Source organism: Heptranchias perlo, chromosome 9 (assembly GCF_035084215.1).
Source record: "Heptranchias perlo isolate sHepPer1 chromosome 9, sHepPer1.hap1, whole genome shotgun sequence".
Classification (NCBI taxonomy): Eukaryota; Metazoa; Chordata; class Chondrichthyes; order Hexanchiformes; family Hexanchidae; genus Heptranchias; species Heptranchias perlo.
This window is the reverse complement of record NC_090333.1, coordinates 8,486,383-8,501,420: the sequence shown is the minus strand read 5'-3', so window position 1 is coordinate 8,501,420 and position 15,038 is coordinate 8,486,383. Positions and strand designations below refer to the sequence as shown.

Sequence of the window (15,038 nt, the reverse complement as noted above, 5' to 3'; positions counted from 1 at the left end):
TTCAGCTTGTCTGCACTGTAGCATTGGTGTCAACCACTGTCTGCCTACAGGTGTTCTGGGTAGATGTAGGGAGGGGCACAAAAGGAAATGGGTCTTTGCTGAACATTTGTTAAAACAGTTGAGACTAAGAAAAAAGGCAGACAGCTTCAATTGGCCTTTGAAATCAGCCCCTTGTTTGTAAATGTAAGGAGTCTTACAACACCAGGTTATAGTCCAACAGCTTTATTTAAAATCACAAGCTTTCGGAGGCTTCCTCCTTCATTAGGTGAGTGTGGGATTCCATAAAGGTACAGCATATATAGTCAGAGAACTGACTATATATGCTGTACCTTTATGGAATCCCACACTCACCTGACGAAGGAGGGAGCCTTCAAAAGCTTGTGATTTTAAATAAAGCTGTTGGACTATAACCTGGTGGTGTAAGACTCCTTACATTTGTCCACCCCAGTCCATCACCGGCATCTCCACACCTTGTTTGTAAGGAAAGGACCAAACACTCAGTCGACATGTTCTATAATGAAAGTTCAAATGGGTGACAGGCTTAGCAAGAATAATTGTCAACACCACCGAGTGAGTGCTTAGTTCTTAACATTTATCCCTGCATTTTGGTTCTTCTTGAAGGGGGCATTCACTTCAAGAACTCTAATTCATCCAAGCCCAAAAATGAATAAAAGCAGATTATGTCCATTGTGCAGAGGAGTACATCAAAGAATGAAGAGGTCTATATCAAAAGCGTGTAAATTCCTTTTTCTCATCACAGCAATATACAATTCTGTACAGAATTTTTAGGGTGTAATTTTTCTACATTTATGGTCTACAAATTTGTTTAAATCTACAACTCTCCTTTGGTTGGTTAACTTTGTAATAGCCTTTGTGTGCAGTAAATCAGAATAAATTCATTTTTCTTCAGATTACGTATGTGGTGATAATTCACATCTGTGTAGGTAGCATAAGACTGCCAACATGTACAGTATTAGGTAGTACGGTATGAAGGGAGAAGGGGGCATTGAACCCGCAAATTGTAGTGATAACAGGAATGCACTGCAAAAAAGAAAGACTGACTTGCATTTATATAGTGCCCATCACAACCTCAGGACGTCCCAGAGCACTTTACAGCCAATGAAGTACTTTTGAAGTGTAGTCACTGTTGTAATGCAGGTCAACATCTGGAGGGTCCCACCCAAAACTTTAACTTGTTCTCTTTCAGATGTTGACTGACTTGATGTGGCTTTTCCAGCGTTTTCCTTCTCCTCAACAATTTTCTCCCCTCCCAAAAGCGTCGACTCCTTGCCAGGGTACACTTCCATGGATCGTAGTCATCCTCTAGTATTTTGTCCATGTGCCCATTCATTTGTGGTACCTGACACTCTGGTTCAGCTACTCAATGGATAAACTCACTGAGCCATCAGGGTGCACATTTTCTGTTTTAATTTTTTTTAAGGAGTGATCGACACACCATAAATTACTTTTAATGGGAATTTATTCCTATTCTGGATGGAATAAAAATTCTTGAAAGGCCCTAAATCTTGATGAAGTTCCACTTGTGCTCGTCAGTTTTGCACTAATCTTTGATGCTTGTAATGGGGGAGGGAAGGGAGAAGAAGGACTTGCAATTATATGATGCATTTATCATATCTCAGAAGGGTCCCAAAGCATTTCACATACAATACATTATTTCGACGCGCAATTGCTATTATGTAGGCAGATGTGGCAATTGTTTTATGCATAGCAGGATCCCACTAACTGGAATGTGATGAATGACCATTTAGTCAAATAATTGCCAAGATACTAGGAGAACTCTCTGATGATCAAATATCAACCTGAACCAGACAGGTTCTGTTTAATGTCATATGCAAGGGGTTGGAGTATAAGAATAAGGAGGTCTTGCTGCAATTATATAGGGCTCTGGTGAGACCACACCTGGAGTACTGTGTACCGTTCTGGTCTCCTTACCAAAAGAAGGATATACTTGCTTTAGAGGGGTGCAACTAAAGGTCACTAGATTGATTCCTGGGTTGAGAGAGTTGTCCTATGAGGAGAGATTGTGTAGAATGGGCCTATATTCCTGGAGTTTAGAAGAATGAGAGGTGATCTCATTGAAACATATAAAATTCTTAGACAGAGTAGATGCTGAGAGGCTGTTTCCCCTGGCTGAAGAATCTAGAACTAGGGGTCATAGTTCCAAGATAAGGGGTCGACCATTTAGAACCGAGAGGAGGAAAGATTTGTTCACTCAGATGGCTGTGAATCTTTGGAATTCTCTACCCCAAAGAGCTGTGGCTGCTCAGTTGTTAGGTATGTTCAAGACTGAGATCGCTGGATATTTGGACACTAAGGGAATCAAGGGATATGGGGATAGGACTGGAAAGTGGAGTTGAGGTAGAAGATCAGCCATGATCTTATTGAATGGCGGAGCAGGCTCGAGGGGCCTTATGGCCTACTCCTGCTCCTATTTCTTACGTTCTTGCATCCAAAGGATGGCACCTCTGACGATGCAGCACTCCAAGTACTGTACTAAAGTGCCAACCTAGATTACGTGCTCAAGCCTCGGAGTAAGGCTTGAACTTATGCCCTTCTGATTCATGTACAACCAACTAAACCAAGCTGACAATTTTCTTTTTTAAAAAAAAAGGAAAGCTAGTAACTTATTTTGCAATCTTTCATTGAAGGGGATAACTCGTGTTGGAATACAGTTCTGCAGCTGATGCCAACCCCCAATTCTCCACCCAATTAGCATGTCCGCATTCACTTTCCAAGCTTGCACCTGAACAAGCTTGCCCCTCTGAGGAAGAGTGATCGTGATATGATAAAATTTCACATTGAGTTCGAGAGTGACGTACTTAAGTCCATAACTAGGGTTTTAAACTTAAACAAAGCCAATCACATAGGTATGAGGGGCGAGTTGGCTAAGGTTGATTGGGAAATTAGATTAAAAGATATGATGGTAGATAAGCAATGGCAAACATTTAAAGAAATGTTTCATAACTCTCAATGAATATACATTCCATTGAGAAATAAAAACTCCACAGCAAAAGTGATCCATCCATGGCTAACTAAAGAAGTTAAGGATAATATTGGATTAAAAGAAGAGGCTTATAATGTTGCTAAGAAGAGTAGTAAGCCTGAAGATTGGGAGTGTTTTAGAAAACTTTAAAGGGTGACCACAAAATTGATAGAGGGAGAAAATAGAATATGAGAGTAAACTAGCAAGAAATATAAAAACAGATTGTAAGAGCTTCTACAAGTATGTAAAAGGGAAGAGAGTAGCCAAAGTAAACATGGGTCCCTTAGAGGCTGAGACAGGAGAAATTATAATGGGGAATAAGGAAATGGCAGAGATATTAAATAAATATTTTGTATCTGTCTTCACATTAGAGGACACAAAAAACATACCAGAAATAGTGGGGAACCAAGAGTCTAACAAGAGTGAGGAACTTAAAGTAATTAATATTAGTAAAGAAAAAGTATTGGAGAAATTAATGGGACTAAAAGCCGATAAGTCCCCTGGACCTGATGGCCTACATTCTAAGAGATGGCTGCAGAGATAGTGGATGCATTGGTTGTGATCTTCCAAAATGCCCTAGATTCTAGAACGGTCCCAGTGGATTGAAAGATAGCAAATGTAACGCGGCTGTTCAAGAAAGGGGAAGAGAGAAAACAGGGAACCACAGGCCAGTTAACCTGATGTCAGCAGTTGGGAAAATGCTGGAATCCATTATTAAGGAAGTAGAAACGGGGCACTTAGAAAATCATAAAATTATTAGGCATGGTTTTATGAGAGGGAAATCGTGTTTGACAAATCTACTGGAGTTTTTTGAGGATGTAACTAGTAGGGTAGATAAAGGGGAACCAGTGGATGTAGTATATTTGGATTTTCAAGAGGCATTTGATAAGGTGCCACAAAAAAAGTTGTTACACACGATAAGGGCTATGGGGTGGGGGTAATATATTAGCATGGATAGAGGATTGGTTAATGGACAGAAAACAGAGTAGAAATAAACGGGTCATTTTCAGGTTGGCAGGCTGTAACTAGTGGGGTGCCGCAAGGATCAGTGCTTGGGTCTCAGCTATTTACAATCTGTATTAATGACTTAGATGAAGGTAGTGTAATGTATCCAAATTTGCTGACGATACAAAGCTAGGTGGCAAAGTAAGCTGTGAGGAAGTCAGAGTCTGCTAAGGGATATAGACAGGTTAAGTGAGTGGGCAAGAAGGTGGCAGGGAGTATAATGTGGGGAATTGTGAGGTTATTCACTTTGGTAGGAAGAATAGAAAAACAGAATTTTTTAAATGGTGAGAAACTATTAAATGTTGGTGTTCAGAGAGATTTGGGTGTTCTTGTACATGAATCAAGAAAGTTAACACGCAGGTACAGCAAGCAATTAGGAAGGCAAATGGTATGTAGGCCTTTATTGCAAGGGGGTTGGAGTACAAGAGTATGGAAGTCTTGATGCAATTGTACAGGGCTTTGGTGAGATTGTGCCTGGAGTAGTGTGTACAGTTTTAGCCTCCTTACTTAAGGAAGGATATACTTGCCCTGGGGATGGTGCATCAAAGGTTCACTAGATTGATTCCTGGGATGAGAGGGTTGTCCTATGAGGAGAGATTGAGTAGAAAGGGGCCTATACTCACTGGAGTTTAGAAGAATAAGAGGAGATCTCATTGAAACATGTAAGATTCTGAGAGGGCTTGACACAGTATATGCTGAAAGGCTGTTTCCCCTGGCTGGAGAGTCTAGAACTAGGGGGCATAGTCTCAGGATAAGAGGTCAGCCATTTAGGGCTGAGATGAGGAATTTTTTCACTCAGAGGGTTGTGAATCTTTGGAATTCTCTACCCCAGAGGGCTGTGGATGCTCAGTTGTTGAATATGTTTAAGGCTGAGATAGATAGATTTTTTGACTCTGACTCTGAGGGTATCAAGGGATATGGGGATCGGGCGGAAAAGTGGAGTTGAGGTCTTAGATCAGCCATGATCTTATTGAATGGCGGAGCACGCTCGAGGGGCCGTATGACCTACTCCTGCTTCTATTTCTTATGTTCTCATGTTCAATGACCATTTGACTGCAGATGACATTTTACCAAGACTCAATCCTTCCCCTCGTGACTTCCCCACACATGCAGTTTCTACCACGGATGACTGGATGACAATCAGCATTGGGAAGCCTGGCTGATTTTTCTCCTCCCTAGTTTGGGAAGGCTGAATCAGCCAGTTGTAGTGCCATCCCAGTTGACACCTAACCTGACATTAGGTCAGAGATGATACTGGCCCATATGTCTCAGGGTTGTGTTTTATTGTGCATTTACCTATTGATCCATGTGAGTAAATTTTTTATTACACCATAAAGTACTGAGAGTTGGGAGGCCTTTAAAATTGTCGCACGTGCAGAATTTAACAATCGTAAGTTTTGACATGAGACTTAGTGTTAGAGAGCAGATATTTCCATTATTCCACTGGCAAGAGGGTCAGTAATCAGAGGACAAGGATTTAAGATAATTGGCAAAAGAATGATGAGAATTTGTTTAAGACTGCGAGTTGTTATGATCTGGAATGCACCGCCAGAAAGAGTGGTGGAAGCAGATTCAGAAGTAACTATTAAAGGGGAATTGGATATATACTTAAAAAGGAAACATTTGCAGGGCTATGAGCAAAGAGCAGGGGGAGTGGGACTAATTGGAAAACTCTTTCAAAGAATTGGCACAGGCATGATGGGCCCAATGGCCACCTCCTGTGCTATAAAATTCTATGATTTCCCTTGCTCGTCCTGGATATCAAGGCCAACTGTAGTACCTCCACTGTATTTGTAACTGAGTTAGCTTGATCTAGCTGAGACCAAAGACACCTTAATGCTGCATGACAGGGTGAATTTACCCACTAAATTATTGGGGAGGGGGGCAGGTCTCAAGTTTGAGGCACTTACAGACAATGTTTGAACTCTTATTTGTGTAATTGTTATGTGAAGTGAGTACTTAACCAACTAAATGTAGGCATTTCCAAAAATGCAGTAAATGACTGCAAGTGCTTTGATCTTCAAGTAAATATTAATTATTTTTGTTCACATACAGCATTTTTTGGCATTGACCTAGTTGTTGATTTATTAGATTTTTCTATTAAATTAACCACTGAATATTATAACTTAAGTTAATTGTTCCTCCTTACAGTGAACCTCACGCACGGTTTTATGCAGCTCAGATAGTCCTGACCTTTGAGTACCTCCATTCACTAGACCTCATCTACAGAGACCTGAAGCCTGAAAATCTTTTAATTGACCAACAAGGGTATATCCAGGTATGGCGCTTGTAGTAAGGAGTAATTTCTGAAATTCTTGTAATTTGTGTAAAGCTCAAATTGGCAAACTTTCAAAGTTTTCTTTGATAATCATCTGTGCATTTACACATTTTAAAAACAAGGAAAGAACTTTTGCATTCAGACATTCCTTTTAGTATTTTCTGTACTTGCAACTTTTCTTCAGGTTTCTTTTTGAAAAGCTAATTTAATGTCTTTTATTGCAGTGCGGGCTCAACCAGCCACAGGTCACTATGGTAACCTTTGCACTGCCCCCCACCCCCCCCAAACCACCTCTTAAGGACAGAGTTTTTAGTGAACCTGTCTTTGTACAGTTTATTAAACCGTTCAATTGGGAATGTTTAATTAATAAATTTCCACAGGCGTTGGCGATGATCAGTTGATGAATATAAGCTTTTTCATATGTACAGGATGGCAGTGGAGTTGGGAGAGAAACTATACCTACATTGATGCAGGCAACCTTTTACATACAGATTTCAATTCTAAATGTTACATAAAAAGCTTCAAAGTTAAACATTGACATAACTGCTTTTGTGTTGCTTAAACCTTATGTTAAAAAAAAATTGGGAAGAGAAGAAGCTTGTTTCAAACTGGAACTTAAACATTTTAATGTTAACCTCATACATTTGTAGGTCACAGATTTTGGTTTCGCAAAAAGGGTAAAGGGCAGAACTTGGACACTTTGTGGAACTCCAGAATACTTGGCTCCAGAGATTATTCTCAGCAAGGTAAGCTTGAGACAGGAATGGACCTCTCAGTACACAAGAAACCTGCCTCTCGGTACTGTCATTTAACGTTGACGACGTTATAACGTTGGCTTGCAACGTTCTAACTTAACCTACATAACAACAGCCACAGAATTTCAAACGTAATTAATTGTGTGTGAAGTGCTTTGAGTCATTTCTGAGAGATGTATTCAGGCTCTATATAAATTCAAGTCTTTCTTTTACAAGCTTCCATTCAGCTGGGTGTGTTTTCCTGCTTGGTAATTTTCCATCGCTTAAACAGGAAACTTTACCGCAGTGGTGGTTTTTCAAAGTCAAAGACTCAAAAGAAAAGTTCTAACTGTGTCCTTTTATCCTTATGGGGAAATGAAATTGTGCTATGGGCTGCATTCTTTGTGTAGAATGCTTGAATGTGTATATGTCTTCATTTTGTAGGGCTACAACAAAGCAGTGGACTGGTGGGCACTGGGAGTTCTAATCTATGAAATGGCAGCTGGATACCCTCCATTCTTTGCAGACCAGCCTATACAGATCTACGAAAAGATTGTCTCTGGAAAGGTGAAATGTGATATTCTTAACAATTTTGTTCAAGAATACATACATCCTTTTTGGTATTTTGTTCATAATTTACACTTCCCCCGTTCAGTGTTTTTTGGGTTGGAAGGTATTTGTCTGAGTGTTAATGTGTCACCTCATTCTTTAGTTGTCCCTATCTGCTGCACCAGTTGTTAAACTTCAGAGGTGTTCTCTTATTCCCTCCAGTGGTTGAATGGGTATAATGCAGTGGGTGCAACAATTAGCAAGTGTACCTTGGCTACGAAGAGGAAAAATTATTCCTGCTGGAACGTGTTTAGGGGAAGAAAGCTTCCTGCTCTTCCCACAGCTGCCCGTGATCGCTTGCCAGCACTCACTTTCCAAGCTTACACATGAAAAAAGTTTACTTGGCTACTAAAGGGCTATTTGCACACGTAAAGCCACGTAGCAGGATAAATGAACTCTCCAGGTGACTGGGCAGAAAATTGGCAAAGGAAGAGCAGTGTTCTGTCTTTGTGCCCTTCCACCCCAAAACTTGCCAACTGTTATACCCACTGCCCCGACCCACTGAGATCAGTTCATTCACCTTGAGACCTGAGGTCGAACCGAGCTTCTTTCAGAAATTGACATTTGTGAGACAATGATAATTGTGTTCACAAAACTGTAAGAAGTGACAACAGCCTCAATAACGTAAGAGTGTCACTAAACTTGGAAAATTATTCCCTTCTGTTCTCTGGGTCCCTTTTATAAACAGATCCCAGGAATTATTGTTTTTGAACCATGTATAACATAAACTTATTACTTGTTTTAAAAAAAAATTGTCTGACTGAATTTTCAGATTATTTGGAACATTAAAAGAACTTGCTCAGTGTGCAGTTTTCCTTTTGATTCTGAGTCCTGATGACCTACCACTGATGCAGTTTTCCTCATTCTTTTGAAAGACGTTTTAGCTTTCACCTAAGAAAAAAGCTGTGCTCTCGGACACACCTGATTTCTCTTTGAGCTGATGCAGCTTTGAGGTGCTTTCGGGTACAATTATACTCCTACTTTTACATCATTGCAAAGTAGTTTCCATCTCTCGCCAAGGCACAAATGAAGATGTAACTCTGGAGCTGGGCCCTGACCTGACCGCATAGTGGAGCAATCGCAGACCCTCCCCCACCCCAGGTTTCAGACCACATGCTCAGGTCCATTGAATGCCAGCTTGGCTCAATTGGTAGCACTGTCACCTCTGACTTAGAAGTCAGTGGGACCAAACCCCACTGCACAACTTTATTACAGTACTGAGAATGTGATGCACTGTCAGAGTTGCCACCTTTCAGATGAGACATGAAACTGAGGCCCCATCTGCCTGCTCATGTGAACATAAAAGATCCCATGGCACTATTTAAAGAGTAGGAGAATTCTCCCGCTGTCTTAGCCAGCATGTATCCTTCAAGAAACATCATTTAAATAGATGAACCGGTCACTTGTCTCATTTGTTTGTGGAATCTTACTGTGTGCTAATTGCTGCCACATTTGATATACATTATTAGTTATGATACCAGAACTGAGAGGATTTACGTATCAGGAAAGGCTGAACAGGCTGGGGCTCATTTCCCTAGAAAACAGAAGGCTGAGGGATGACCTGCTAGAGGTCTTTAAGTTAATGAAACGGTTTGATAGGGTAGAAGCAGAGAAAATGTTTCCACTTGTGGGGGAGTCCAAAACTAGAGGTTATAAATATAAGATAGTCACTAATAAATCCAATAGGGAATTCAGGAGAAACTTCTTTACCCAGAGAGTGGTTAGAATGTGGAATGCGCTACCATAAGGAGTAGTTGAGGTAAATAGCATAGATGCATTTAAGGGGAAGCTAGATAAACACATGAGGGAGAAAGGAATAGATGGATATGCTGATAGGATTAGATGAAAAGGGGTGAGAGGAGGCTCCTGTGGAGCATAAACGCCGGCACAGACCAGTTGGGCCGAATGGCCTGTTTCTGTGCTGTTGATTCGATGTAACTCTTATGTAACATTTGCCTACAGAGACAGTAACTGCACATTAAAAGCAATTCAACTGAAGTCATTTGAGACCTGCAGAAATCTTGGACTCTCAATCACAGCTAGACAGCTACAAAATACTGCTGGCTACACATTGATAGTGCAGTCACTGATCTGAGACCAGTGCTACAGTATAAACTACACCCTCAGTTTACTCTTGTGTTTCAGTGCTCTTACTGTTACTAGGAGTCTCTGCTGCCACCCACGGGTGGAGAGCTAAAGGCATACGCAGAACAGGACCTTGTATACAGGGAGCAGGGCAAGATTACTTGACCTCCCAGGATGCAAATTTCTAAAAAGGACGCTGTCTCTGCTGGATTTTTCCACTGTGCGATGGCAGCTGTTCCCACGTGTGGAAGTTGAACTTCTCTCAATTAGTGAAAAAGACAACGTAGTTGGTAATCTAAAATTCTAAGAAGTGTTCCAGAGATCTGCTGTTTAAAATTATGTTCTCAAAAGACTGACATGCTGCCTTATTTCAGGTACGGTTCCCTTCTCACTTCAGTTCAGACCTAAAAGACCTGCTGCGAAATTTGCTTCAGGTAGATCTGACCAAACGATATGGGAATCTCAAAAATGGTGTGAATGACATTAAGAACCACAAGTGGTTTGCCACTACAGATTGGATTGCCATTTACCAGAGGAAGGTAGGTACTTTGTTCTGATCTTTAAATGAGTAGATGTTTTGAAATTATTTACTAGGTTGGGAAAATCTAGCAAAAGATATTTGTATAGTAAAGAGTGAGAATTCTACGTTCATTCTCATGATGCAACCTTCCCCTTTAAGAGTTTACAATTGAGTGGCCTTGCCTTTTCCAATGACCTATCGGGTAGTCCGATGCGTTTCTGTTTTAAGTTTATTTTTTCCTCCCATTGGAATTTTACGCTCACATATCTCCATTGGAATTTTACGCTCACATCGCTCCATTGAGCACAGGAAGCTGCTCATTCTGCTGCTCATTGTACTGCACACCATCCATTTTTCTTTGCAAGTGACCCCAATTGAGTTAGCGCTAAGTTTTTGTTTAAATATTCTTTCTATAAAATATTTCCTATTTATGGCAAATTCTAACTCTTAAATTTACAGGAAAGCTTTTCTGGTTGCTGACGGTTGCAACTGATTGCTGCCCTTCGACCCGTAATTGTGCATCAAACAAATTCTGTGAAAAATTCCAATAAATGCTTTTGTCTCAAAATACCGAGTTTTATAAAATTCAGAAGACTGAAGAAGTGATGTCTCACGTACTTCAGACTACTCAGTCACCACACTTTTATTCCCAGCACCACTCCTCTGAGAGATAGTCAGCATCAATGTTATATCTTGCATTAACCTTGCCTCTATTTCAAAGTATAAGCAGATAACAAATGGCTTAAAGGGAATCTAGTCTAGATCTGAACAATAGATTTCTACACTGAACAGGTAAATGTGGCAGAAATGGAAACAGGCAGACAGCCCAAACTCATTTCACTGAGGATTCCTGACAGTCAAAAAAACCAATCCCAGGAATTGGAGGGAATCATGAGCTTATCGGGGAAAAGATCCGGCATTTCATCATTGGTTACTTGCCTCTGATCTGATTCCACAAGGACCTCTTTCAATCCAATTTCCCCAACTTCTAGCTGCTTTTGTATTCTAATTCAGAGTCCAGGTGCTGGCACCCAACATTTATCCTGTTCATTCAATTTTCTGGTGTCCAGTGGCAGACTTGTAGGTCCAGTTTTATCTAGGACTACAAGTCTGCTGTGGGCCATGGAAAACAGATCTAACAGTATGTTCTGGGAGCCAGCTGCTGGGATCTCAGAATCTGAGTTTAAAAAATAATATAAACGTAGCTTCTGGGTAGTTTGCTCTTTCCCTGAACCGCAGCGAAGACCAGGAAATGCCTGACCTTTTGTACAGCACAATTGATTCCCTCCCCCTTCGATTACTAGGATTTGTCTCTTTACTGCTATTAGGATTCTTAAGTGAAATGGGTTTGGACTGTCTCGGTCCACAGAATACATCTGCCCTTAATTTGAGAGAATTCATGTAATCACAATTACGTAGTTGGTACCGGAAGTGAAAATATCACTACACATAAATGAATTGCGCTGTTGTTTGGAGCAAGGTGGAAGGTGCTTCAACTGCATAGAGTCCAAGTATTACCTGAAAGAATTCAGACACTGTATGTAAATATGGATTGTTCATTTCCACACCATTGTGCACGTTTTACATTTTGTTAACTAATGTTCTCTTTTAGTGTTTTTTTTCATTTTCATTTTTAAGCAACACAGTTGGTGAGTGTTTTAGTTTAAGTATTTGCTTTTCAACATGACGACAATTGTTTGAAGAAAATTTGCTTGGGAGATTGCAGTGGGTTCACACGTGCTGTTGTCCCGGTGGGATTACTTTCAGTGACATTTGTCTGTTTCTTCCTCTTACGCTTCGATATTGGTTTCAGGTGGAAGCTCCATTCATACCAAAGTGCAGAGGCCCAGGTGACACCAGCAATTTTGATGATTATGAAGAGGAGGACATCCGTGTCTCTTTAACCGAAAAATGTGCTAAAGAATTTGCTGATTTTTAGAGAGAAAGAGACCGTCAGGGCTTGTATTGGGATCTTTGCACTCTGCTAACAGATGGGGTGGAGCTGAAACCATCTTATTCGTCGAAACAATTACTTAGTTTCTTCATTCCACAAGGCTGAGATCCTTCTTGCCATAATTCATGTGTGCAGTTAGCACAGCCCTCATACACAGGCACATTTACGCAAAGCACTACCTGTGCTACGACACAAAAACTAGACCACTTTCTTATTGTTTCCTTCCTTCCTTCCTTCCTTTATGTTCTACAGCAGTTGCCTTTGTGTCATGTAGTTTGTTTTTCCCCTTTAAGAAATGGCAATTTGCAGAGAGTGAAACATTTTTGTTTAAGTGTAAAGATAGAGCAAGTGTTTCAGGATTTTTTTGCACTTGGTGTGACTTAGCCCAAAGTGAAAGCTGAACGTTGCTTCTAGTGTTCGCCAGCCACAATTCCTGTCTGTCGTGTCTGAGAGGTCACAGTTGTAGAACACCTTACCTTGTAGAAATTAAGAATCAGACTCCTAGAACCTAGACAGCATTTTTGGCATCTTTTTTTTTGGAAGTAGTACTTGTTCTCTGTGTATTTATATATAGACTGAACAAAAGCAAGTTCTCCTGGACATGACCAAAATGAAGTAGAATTGATTGGATGGTTGGAGCAGGGTATGCAGAGCCTGTGCCTTGAATACTCCTGTACTATCAAATTCAGCTGCCCGTCCCAATTTTTTTGTATTCATCTGGGCAGGATCCAGGCCTAACGTAACCGGATGCTGCAGTCTGCTGAACACCATCAGAGTAAAGCTGCCAGCAGGTAATCTTCAGACTAGCTTTGTCTCCCTACCATTTGTAGCTGTGTTGCACCAGCATGTCAAACCATAGTCAGTTTGTGAGGTTACCCTCCTACATAACTCAAATTCCATTGTGTGTTCATTAGCAGATGATGGGCGGGGCGGGGGGGGGGGGGGGTGTCCTGTTACAAGTGGTAGACTTCAAAAGGAGAAAAAAAAACAAAGCAGCGTCAGATACTGTTAGGGAATGGAGACATGAAATATTTTGAACCGTGCTGATTTGACATCGGAAATCCTAAAAGGCATGGTAAATGGTTTTCACGCACGGATTCAGTCTCTAGCTGTATACAACATAGTGAGCAAATGAACTATTTGCGCGTGCAGTGGGGCTGCTGTCCTCCATTTTTGTTCAAGATGCTGCAAAAATAAAGAAGGTCACTGCCAGGATTGTGTTTGATTCCGAGGCACAGTGTTGTGATGCTAAAATGATGTTTGGGCAAATGCTAAAAGATTAATCACTCCATACTAGCTTTTCAGAATATTAATTTTTAGTGCTTTGGTTCATGCATTGCGAAATACTTAACACAGGTAACAACTGCCATGTTTCCACTATCTTTACAAATTTTTTTTTATATATATATATAAGTTTGTCTCCCTGGGAACAGAACGTAGAGTTTGCAGGTATTAGGCTCAGCTACTAGGTAGATGCATTGTCATATAATGACATAATCTGTTGCTACGGAAAAGGCTAGCGCTTTCACGTGCTAGCTGAAGCACTTTTCCTCATGTATTTCAGTGTTGTTAAATCATGGGTTATGGATTCAGTGGATCTGTACACGCTAACATTTTTTAACCAACTCATTTTAATCAAATTAGTTTTATTTGTACACTTATGGCACAAAACAGTTTTGATCTCTCTTTCTCTCGCATATATATATATCTATATATATATATATATATATTTATGTATGTATATGAAACAAACCTCTCTTGAACGGTTTAAATTGAAGTGGTTTCTTATGTACAGAAGCAGGCTGATTTCAGATTGGTTCAAATATATACAGGAAAGAAAAGCAATGAGTTTTAATAAACCAATTTGATTTGGCATAGAACCAGTGTATTTGCTTGTGTTAGCACTAAAGAAACATTGACACAATGTCCTCTTAACCTGAAGGGCAATCATGGAAGTAAGGCCTTTGTAGACATTTGCATTACCAGTATGAGCTGTAATATCAAACATTCTGTTTGTCGTCTTGGCTGTCAAAACATTTGCACAACAATGTCCATTTACGAGGCTGACACCGACAGCAGTTTTTTCATCCACCCGTATTTACCTGTATGTGCAAGGGAAGTATAAGATACTTTGCTGTAGCAGATTTTATGTAACTAAAGAAATGTAAGGTCACATTAATAAATTTAAAAGTTCCTTTGTATGAAAACGTTAAAATCTTTTGTATTTCATTTAGACTGAGGACATGCTGTTGTATGCTAGCTGTATGCGATAAATTCTACAGTAACTTTGTTGTCGTTTATGGACTTAAAGGTTTTAATAAACGCTGAAGATCACATTTCTGACTGGCTTATATGTTATTAAAGCTTTTGACAATCTGATACTGTATTTCAAGCATTAACAGCCCTTGTGAGCCTCTGTTCATGGGAAGAATTCTAAAATCTGCTATCGCCCAGAATGTTTTTTTTTGTTAGAATGTTTTCTTTAAAGGGAGCATGGTACAAGGTTGTGTGTAATGAATCAGTTTTGACCAGTACTGTGTGGATGTACGGTGGAAGCCTGTTGACATCAGCTCCAGTTTACTATTTATATTAAAAAAATTAAGAGATCACTGTGTGTAGCTCTCTTTATGGATAATCTAAGAAAAATATAAATGAGAGTAGGCTTGATGGTATTATGCAGGGCCCTGCCAGACTCTTATATAGTACAGGTTTTCCGGAGTGTAGATTTCCTTCAGTGTTTTAACAAGTCTCTTTCACAACTTTGTGCACTTTCCATTGATACAAAAGGTTTCCACATGGTGCATTTTCTTTCCTTGCTGGTTTTCTTGCTTCCTTTCCTCTCGAGAGGT

General features: G+C 40.2%; 1 protein-coding gene across 2 annotated transcripts in view; it reads left to right on the top strand.

Moving 5' to 3' along the window:
• The window catches only part of prkacba (protein kinase, cAMP-dependent, catalytic, beta a), a 135,498-nt gene extending 120,973 nt beyond the window's left edge, over nt 1-14,525 (top strand). For both annotated transcript variants that reach the window (XM_067989834.1, XM_067989833.1), the window contains exons 6-10: nt 6,161-6,287; nt 6,938-7,033; nt 7,466-7,588; nt 10,090-10,254; nt 12,049-14,525. In XM_067989834.1, the coding sequence (XP_067845935.1) occupies nt 6,161-6,287; nt 6,938-7,033; nt 7,466-7,588; nt 10,090-10,254; nt 12,049-12,174 (637 nt within the window). In that variant the 3' untranslated portion in view covers nt 12,175-14,525. The remainder of the gene's footprint in view (nt 1-6,160; nt 6,288-6,937; nt 7,034-7,465; nt 7,589-10,089; nt 10,255-12,048) is intronic.
• The last annotated feature ends 513 nt before the right edge of the window (nt 14,526-15,038 follow it).